The following is a 10,161-nucleotide window of genomic DNA, read 5'->3' as shown; positions in this document are numbered from 1 at the left end:
ATATATATATATATATATATATATATATATATATATATATATATATATATATATATATATATATATGTATATTGGATGTATATATATTTTGAATATCTATGTAATGTATGCATGTATATGTGTGTGTGTATGTTTGTGTGTATCCTTGCCCAGACATCACATGATGGTTGTAAATGGCTTCTCTGTCATACAAGTGGGGTTATTTGTTCCATGCCTTGGTTTGTGGAAAGTTACCTCACACCAGGCTGATTTGCTGTGTATGCAGAGTTAAGGAAAGGAAGAAATGCTCCAACATGCTTGTCTAAGGACATAAATAATCTCAGTAAAATGAAATGATTACAAATATTTATAAATTCTGCTGATTGGAAGATTAAGTTTTACATTGTAATTATTAGTTGCGTGTCTAAACAAACAAAAGTAAGATTTAAAATATATATATTTCTACTATATACTTTTCAAAGTATTTTGAGGTACTGATGAAATCAAATATTTTTTCCTTTGCTACATGTACATATATCTCTCCATATGTATTTTCCTCTCTTTAGCAATATTATCGTTACACTTCCCGGGAAATAAAGCGAATTTCCAGTATTACCCAGTCACATATCTATGCTCAGTTCTCAGAAACAGTGTCAGGATTATCAGTAATTCGAGCATTCAGAGAAAGTTTCAGGTTAGTTTACAGTCCACTTACTTGATATACACATATATGATTGATGGTTTAGTTGTTTAGTCCCTCAGTAAGCCCTAAACAAACATACCATGTAGAATGTAAAGCATCCAGCTTTAACCATTCTGTCTTATTTTCAGGAATAATATATCTCAAGCTACATTGTCCAATGTCTCTTTTCCTGTAGTGGTATAAAAATATACTTTCTATTTTACATTTATGTGGTCTGATCAATAACTGTCCAGACTGTTGCCATAGTAACGAAGCTAAAGCATTCAGAGTGAAGCCGCTTGACACAGATTCACCTTGAACTCAGCTGTGCATATGCACTAAGTTTTAATGTTCTAGATAACTTCTGCTGTTTACAGCAGTGCTTAAAAAGAAGGGGTGTAGCGTGTGATTGTCGCATTCAACATGACAGAGAAAGTTGAGTGGAGAGTCTGCATCAAATTTTGCCAAAAGCTTCGTAGTACCTGCTCAGAATCCTACTCAAAGTTTTCAAAAAATTTTCATCGTTCTCGACACGATCAAGGAGATCTTGTGCAACTGAAATCTGTGTGTGCTTTTGGTCAGCTGAAAACAGTTTTGGCACAAACCTGGCAGATATGCATCTTATACCCAAATCTTCAGTGATAATGGACTGAAATGAACCATAACTAATCTGCACATCCTCTGATAACTAATGGATGGCAATTCGATGATTTTTCCCTCACAGCTGCCCACACATCTGTGATGTTTTTCTCAGTTCTGCTGGTTGCAGGTCTCTCAGAACGTTTGTCAATATTGACATTTTTTTGGCCATCTTGGATATGTCTGACTCACTTGTACACTTGTATGAAGCTCATAGACTCCTCTCCATACACTTTCTGCAACTTAGTATCAGAGGCCTCAGATACTAGGCCTCTGAGCAGGTATCGCCATGACAACTTTCTCTATCATGGTCAGTGTGATGATCACATACTATACACCTTCCTTCCAAGCGCTGTTCTAAACGGCGAAAATGAGGTAGAATGTTAAAACTTAGTGCGCATGCACAGCAGAGTGCAAGGTCAATCTTTGCCTAGCAACTTCACTCTGCGTGCTTTAGCTTTGTTACTATGGCAACGGTCTGGCTACTTATTGATCAGATCTCATATATATTTTATATACTCATTATTCACTTATATGTAGGAAGGTTGTAAAGCTATATATTTGTATAGATTTGAGACAACATATTGACAACATTTACTTTCATCCTAAATTTTCTTTTAATTTTGTAAGATCTGACTTTTTATTTTACATATGCAAATGTCAGGGTTTATAATTTACATATATAAAATTACTTTAATTGAGATTGAAGCGAGTAATATTTTATGCAAGCTAAACTCTAGCTAAACTCTAGCTTCAATAGGAAAGTAACTGATTCAGTATATATAATTTGTTGGATATGCTGTGGGAAATTAACAGGTTAAGTGTTAAGAATTTGAAAAAGTGCCTAAATATTAAAGGACAAAGGAAGGGAGCATATGCTCACACATGCCCAATATGCACATGAAATATGAACGGGTGACATGTTTGGTGAAAACCTTTAATGAAACAGAAGCAGCATTAGGTAAAGAGAGGCACACAAAAAATTTACTTTAAAATTTCTGAGAAGTGATCAGCTTAAACAAATACAAATACCATAGTTTTATATTTGCATACATGTCATTCCAGATTCCAAGAAGATAATTTATGTAAACTTGATGATAACCAAAGAGCGCAGTTTGCTGACATGACTGTTTCTTGCTGGCTAGACTTTAGATTACAAATGATAGGTGTAGCTATTATTTCTGGTGTTGCTATCATTGCTGTTATTGAGCATCATTTTCAAACTTCTAATGTGGGTAAGTATTGACAATTGTTTCTTCCATAAAACTGTATAATTATTATTGTCTTACTTCGAGCTGCACTTAAAAAAAAATCAAATGTTTTAACAATAAGTTTATGTACTTAGAAAAAAAATGACCCACACTGTACATTACAATAGTTTGTTTATTTGTAATTTTATCCAGTACTTTATAAGTAATTTACCTAATAAAAATTACTTATACATGATATAGTGTATATTGTCATAAACATTAATACCAATGATACTGGTGCCATGTAAAAAACACTGGTGCTGGTGCCACCCAAGAAGCACCCAATACTCACTGTAAAATGGTTGGCATTAAGAAAGGCATCCAGCTGTAAAAACCAAGCCAGTTTTTGCGAAGCCATCCAACCCATACCAGCATGGAAAACAGACATTAAATGTTGATGATAATTGATGATTATAATATAATGTATATTATGATATACATTATATGTATATTTTATAATATGCATATATATAATATATGCTGTGCAAAAAGAGAAAATTGATTACTTGTTGCAACAGATATTAACTCTGGATATATTAGTCATTAGTAAAATCTTGTGGTTTACTTGAAGCATTATTTCAATAGTGAAATAAGAACAAATAAAAATCCCTTAGTAATGCAAATTTAGGGGAAAATAAATTCATTTAGTATTCCAATTTTAGCAATTTATAATCATGAACTGAAAAATTTGAAATGAGAAAATAGCCTGTATTCAAAATCAAAACTGTTATTGCATATACAGATTATACAGGCCAGTTTATTTGAATCATACAATGATTTTATGAATGTCAGGCAACTTGTAATGCATGTTAATCTGTGGTTGCCAACACCTGATAAGTAATACTTCTTTAATATGTAGATCACTGATATACCTATAAAAAATTTGCAAAGAAAATCTAAGTTCTAAATCATGGCTGTCACCAAGGTGTTTGTAAATAAAGCTGTCATATTCATCTACTCTCAAATAAGTACGTGCAACAGACATGGGCAACCTGTCTTAAATTCCTCTGTTATTGCCCGGAGGACCATGATGAACAAGAGGGGGTGGATGACCGATCCTTGACGAACCTCTACTTGTACCCAGAATTCTTCACTGTACTCGTTGCCAACCCTCACCTTACTGGTAGCGTCCCTGTACATGGCTTGAACAGCTCTCACCAACCCCTCATCTATCCTTAGTTTCTGCATTGACCACCAGATAAGGGATCGGGGACCCTGTCAAAAGCTTTCTCCAAGTCAACAAAAGCCAAGTACAGAGGTTTATGTTTGGCTATGTATTTCTCCTGCAGCTGCCTTACCAGAAAGCATCAGTGGTGCTTCTCCCTGGCACAAATCCAAACTGCATCTCATCTAGACTAACTCTCTCCCTAATTAGTTGGGCTATGACCCTCTGTGTGACTTACATCATTTATTGTTTATAATATGTGGTATTGTACAGCTGGCTACATTACTAGATAATATACTGTTATCCAAGATATTAGCTTTTTTTCATAGTAAATTGTATATGAAGGAAATTTATTTAAAATAAAAGATAATTTATATTATCTATAAATAATAATATGGAAATAATGATAGATAACTGGAAAAGTTTATCATATCTTTTGATATTCTTACCACCAACATTGCTGGCCATCAGACATTTGAATTATTTATCAGCTGATAAGTTAGAAGTGATAAAGTATGCCATTGAATATGGTAACAGAGCAGCTGTGAGCATAATAATGTGAATGAGCAAAAATATCAGATTGCAGAGGAAAGCTCAAGATAAATTTGAATTAATACCAATATCCAAAACAAGAAATACTGCTATCTTTTGAACTTATTGAAATATGTAAACAGCAGAAAGATGACTGACATAGGTTTATTGACTATCAACATTAGAATGTATGCCAGCTGTTTACAGGTAAATTCACCTGCTTGAACTAAAATGACCATGTGATTGGGAAAAAAACTTGGTAGTCTAATGTTATGTAATATACACGTCTCTAAATTTAAATATGGTTTTGATGAAAAAGTGTGTATTATACATGGAATTTAATAGTTTCAGCTTTTTGCTTTCCATGTTAGCATATGTTGGAAGAGCTATCTTGATTTGAGTTGGTTCTTATTTGTAGTTCCTGCCTTCCTAGATTGGTTGGAGGACCATGTCTTCATCAAAATGTTCCTGTTTTCAACATTTCTGTTTGGCTATGCATCCAAACACTAGTCACTTTACAGAGTATACAGCATTCATTTTTTTTCATGGCTCTAACACTTGGCTAGTCTGTCATATCTTCTACTAGTCTAAAATAATGCTCTCAACCCTTCATTGTTTCTTTTTTCATGTGTTGAGTGTATTAAGTGCATTTTTTTATCATAACAAAAGCACTATTGATGTTGCCTTGTGCACTACATTCTGCATTGTGTACTTGTTTCGGAAGTACATATACTAACATTGAAACAATACAGAGAAGATTATTCTGTGGTGTCTCTGTCTGCCCAGGGCAATATGACCTAAAAAGTGAACGAATGAGAAAGTGCGTATGGAGAAGGAAGCAATGACTGGGATGAGTTGGTGGTGGGGGCGGATGTAAGTGAAGAGCCTTGGTAATGGAGAAAGATGGATATTGAGAGGCATTAGAAAGCTTATATCCCAAACTAACCATTTGCAAAAGATTGTAACCAGGTGAGAGCAGTGACTACAACTCACTCATCCACTAACCTACTATGGTAAACAGGAAAAACCTTGGACTCTATTAATGATAGAGACAATACCAAAAATCACTAAAGGGTCATCACTAAAGAGTACTACTGCTGTTTGATGGTTAACATGACCTAAACACACACTCTCCTCATCTCTCTCTCTCTCTTACACACACACACACACATATTCTCTCACAGTCTCTCTCTGCTGTATACAATGACAGTTCTCAAAATTTATGTTTTCATTTTGATTTATAGATTTCATATTGCTTATCTTTCACTTTTAATCAGATATAAAAATATCCAGTAACTTTAGAATTGTGTATTTATATGTGATTTAATACTACTGGATATACAATTTTTATAAGATAGTGATGATCGACAAAAAAATGTTTATAATCAGTGTCAAAGTTACTGAAGCTGTTTTTATTATTACTGAGTTGTTTTCCAAGGCATTTACCATTTGACTTACTTTATTTATAATTAGTAAAATAAAATATGAGACATGAGTATTAAGTATTCTTTTTGTAATTTGAAATTATTACTGTTGTTATGTCTTCAACAGACAATCATACTATCTTTTGCAGTTCTAGTTGGATTAGCCCTAACTTATGCCCTGTCCATCACACAGCTCCTCAATGGTGTTGTTAAATTTTTCACTGAGACTGAAAAAATGATGGTTAGTGTAGAACGAGCACAACAATATATTGAGAGAATCCCTCATGAGCGAGAAATTGGTCTCAATATGGTAAATACTGCATGCTTTCAGATACTTTCTTTTCAATGATATTGTCTTATGAAATAGTTTTATTTTACCACTTGGTTCAAATGTTTAACCCTTTAACATTCACATTATTCAGTCAAATGTAATGCTTATTTATTCACTTTGCTTTATATTAATCGACCATTATCTTGTATCTCTGAGATTTCAATGATGTGATTCTTTGTTTTTAAACTGACATTGTAGGGTAGATGCAAGAGGCCAGATCTGGCCAGTTTAAACATAAAGCAGGTAGAATATTTGCGCCTGATATGGTTAGTTGAAATGTTAAAGGGTTAAAAATAATTAATGACCGATCATTTGACTGTTTCTCAACCGTTTTTTTACCTACAGACCCCTTTGATTCCTATTTTTCTCGGATGGACCTTCATAGCCATCCGATGTTTAACCCTTTAGCAATTAAACCGGCCATATCCGGCCAAAAGTATTCTGCCTGTTTTATGTTCAAACTGGCCAGATCTGATCTCTCACACCAACCCTACAATATTGTTTTAAAAATTAATAGCTACCTCATCAAAATCTCATAGCTACAAGATAATGCATGATTAGTTCAAAACAATGTGGATAAAAAAGCATTAATTTTGGCAGAATAATGCGAACACTAAAGGGTTAAAAAACTCTATTATATTTTTGTAATTAAATATTATTTAGAATTGTATTAAAAAAATTGTGAAAATATTTTGAGTGTTGTAGAAGTATAACTAATTTGTTGCAGATAAATTTTGACAATAAAATCTTATATGGACCCCCAAGAGCCATGTGGATCCTGGTTGAGAACCACTGATTTAACTGAACTGTATTTATATATATGAGATGTATGTTCCTCATCATCATCATTGAGCATCCTCTTTCCATGTTGGCATGGGTTGGACAGTTTGAGATGGAGCTGTCCAGCCTCCAACTATGTGTTGTGATATAATTTCTATGGCTGGATGCCCTTCCTAATGCCACCCACTTCAAAGAGTGTGTTGGGTCCGTTTTATGTGCCACTGGCACAGGTGCATTAATGCAGCACCAGCACCTGAAGGACAAGCTTGTGTGTGTGGAAGACACAGTTTGAAAACATTTTAAAAACATAGTGACTTTAAATGAAATTAGTTTTATCTTTTTATTTTTCAGCCTGCTTCATCTTGGCCACAAAAAGGTTGCATTGTTTTTCGTCGTGTACAATTGCAATATAGACCAGGGTTACCAAATGCTTTAGTAGATGTCTCTTTTGAAACTCGAGCTGGTGAAAAAATCGGTATTGTTGGCCGAACAGGTTCTGGAAAATCTAGTCTGTTCTTAGCCATTTTCCGCATGGTGGAATTAAAAAAAGGAGAAATACTGGTTGATGGTATTAATGTGGCTAGTGTTGATTTAACTGTACTTAGGTAAGTACAACATTTTTTGGTTCAAATTTATTGTAAATTGGTAGTTTAAAATCAATGGATTTGACAACATTGCCAAACATTTCATTTGGAATTGCAAGACATTGTATTCGAATTTCATTTTTCAAATCATCAATTGTCACTGGTTTTGCAGCGTAAACCTTATCTTTGAGATGTCCCTATAAAAAAAAAAATCCACTGGCGTGAGGTCTGGGGAACATGCAGGAAAATCAACACTACTTCTCCTCCCAATCCATTTGTTTGGATTTGTTGCGTCGAGTTAAGCCCATACATCATGATGGTAGTGAGGAGGAGCTCCATCTTGCTGGAAGTAAATCTCCTCGTCCCCAAACATCTCTTCAATTCGTGGACTGACATTTTCTATCAGTAAGTTTAAGTAAACTGGGCCACTGGCAGTTTGGTAAAAAAAAAAAATGGTCCAACGATACCCAATGTTGACATTCCACACCACACTGTAACGCCTGGTAAGTTCAGATGGTGTTCCATAGTAAAATGTGGATTTTTACGGGCCCAGTATGTGCAATTATGTTGGTTGACTGAACCATTTAACTTGAAGGTGGCCTCATCGCTCCATAAGATTTTCTCTGGAAACGTTGCATCCTCTGCGAATTTGTTCAGATACCATTCGCAAAATTGAACTCTCCGATCAGGATCATCTTCATTGAGGGCTTGAATTAATGTTATTGGGATTCCTATCTCATGACTCAATTGTCTTATGGATTTCTTTGGGGATCAGGAAAGGGTTTCCATTAATTGGTTGTGTCTATTGGGGCTGGTGGATGTTCGTGGTTTTCCAGTGCATTGCTTACTAACGTTCTGAACAGTTCTGTATGCTTCAAATTTATCTCTGATACGAGCAATAGTGTGTCATGTTGGTGGTGTCTTCTGAAACTGTGTTAAATTGTTTTTGCACTTCCGTGACATTTTCATGCTTCCAGTAGCACTTTAATATAATTTTTTTTCCCTCAAACACTAGTTGTGCATTTGCCATTGTGAAGGATTGGTTGCGTCTGAAATAAAAATAAAAAAAACAATACATTAATAATCGTCTGTCAAAGAGTGAGTACATCTTTTTGGGACACCCTGTAGTTATAAAATGTATGACTAAATTTGGAAGCATATCTAAGCTTTTATTAAAGAAATTATCCTGTTCCTAACTAGTGATGCAATGATATTTTGAATTGATAACAAAATCATAATTTATTACTAAAATTTATTTCTTCATATTAGGGTCAGAGAATTTTCCAACAGAATTTTCTAACAGATCAGTCTTATATAATAGCAATGATGATTATAAAGCATAAAGAAACTGAAAAACAAAGTTTATAATGATTCGTTGTGTTCCCTTCCTTTTTTGAATTATAAAGTATATATGTATATGTATTTATATTTGTTTAATATCAATCATTTTGTAAAGACAGGGTTAATCAATTTCAGGTCACGGCTTGCTATTATTCCTCAAGACCCCTTCCTTTTTGAGGGATCTGTTCGTGAGAATCTTGATCCATGTGGTATCTGTGATAATGATGATGAACTCCTGCAGGCATTAGAGCGGTGTTACTTGAGGGAAACTGTTGAAAAGCTTGGTGGTTTGGATTTTAAAGTTATTGAGCATGGTCGCAACTTTTCAATTGGTCAGCGTCAATTATTTTGCCTTGCTCGGGCATTGTTAAGTAAATCTAAGGTAAATACACTTTAATTATTAAAACAATTATTAGTATCTGCTTATATTTCAATTTCATTCTAAAAATTAGACTTCAAGAAAAATTTAATATTAGTTATTTTGAAAACTGTTTTCTTTCTCATATGCCATATTAATCTCCAAATACACACTGTTGTTATTTTATCAATTTGTTTAAATGAAGCATTTTCTTCATTCTAAAATTTAATAATTGTGTTTAACAAATAGTTTTAATTTTATACATTCTTGTTCATGTATTTTTAACTATTACAACACATTCTGTTAGATACCTGATAAATTATAAATTCTATTAATTAAAATCTCTTGACTTTAGAAGTAGTTTAGAGTCACAATATTGGATAAAAAATTCTGTCAGTCTATTACTAATATGAAATCAATATTTGTCTTATTTCAGATCCTCTGTATTGATGAAGCAACTGCCAATGTTGACCACCAAACAGATTATCTGATTCAACAGACAATTCGATCAGAATTTGCCAATACTACCGTGATGACTATTGCACATCGCATTAACACTATTATGGACAGTGATAGTATTTTGGTTATGGATAACGGCCGGGTTGCAGAATTTGCACCACCATCTACTCTCTGTAACGATCCAGAATCACTCTTCTACAGACTTGTCCATACTGATCGGTAGCTGATTAAAATTCTTGTGTACCAAATTTGTATTTATGTAACAGAATTTGTACCATTATTTTTTATCTGGCTTTTGGCTTTCTTTACCTCTACTTTCCTTTTACTAATGTTTTCTTTTGTACATTTTAAAATCTAATTGCAAAATAATTGTGATATCCCAGTTTTTATTTTATATGCATTTTTAAATGTTTCATTGTCTTGGCTAGCATTCTTGTATTATTACGAGTATTTTAGCTATGAAGTGTTTTTATGTTTGTCATTTTTTTTTAGTATAAACTTCAGACTTTTATTGTAAAGAAAACTACATTCCAGAAAGAGCAAATTATTTTATTACCCTCGACATATCTGCAGATTCTTTCAAAACTTGTGAAAATAAATTCTTTTAATTAGTTGGTATTTTTTTTTTTTTTTTTTTT

General features: G+C 33.5%; 1 protein-coding gene across 4 annotated transcripts in view; it reads left to right on the top strand.

Moving 5' to 3' along the window:
• Positions 1–10,134, top strand: part of LOC106876322 (ATP-binding cassette sub-family C member 10) — a 52,589-nt gene extending 42,455 nt beyond the window's left edge. For 3 of the 4 annotated variants that reach the window (XM_052968042.1, XM_052968040.1, XM_014924822.2), the window contains exons 13-18: positions 546–673; positions 2,366–2,535; positions 5,820–5,980; positions 7,133–7,386; positions 8,842–9,088; positions 9,501–10,134. In XM_052968042.1, the coding sequence (XP_052824002.1) occupies positions 546–673; positions 2,366–2,535; positions 5,820–5,980; positions 7,133–7,386; positions 8,842–9,088; positions 9,501–9,746 (1,206 nt within the window). In that variant the 3' untranslated portion in view covers positions 9,747–10,134. Of the gene's footprint in view, positions 1–545; positions 674–2,365; positions 2,536–5,797; positions 5,981–7,132; positions 7,387–8,841; positions 9,089–9,500 lie in introns of those variants that run through there. The other variant, XM_052968046.1, reaches the window with a different exon arrangement.
• Positions 10,135–10,161: the final 27 nt, after the last annotated feature.

Source organism: Octopus bimaculoides, chromosome 1, assembly GCF_001194135.2.
Source record: "Octopus bimaculoides isolate UCB-OBI-ISO-001 chromosome 1, ASM119413v2, whole genome shotgun sequence".
Taxonomy (NCBI): Eukaryota; Metazoa; Mollusca; class Cephalopoda; order Octopoda; family Octopodidae; genus Octopus; species Octopus bimaculoides.
Note: the sequence above shows the minus strand (reverse complement) of the source record. Positions and strands in the feature narration are given on the sequence as shown.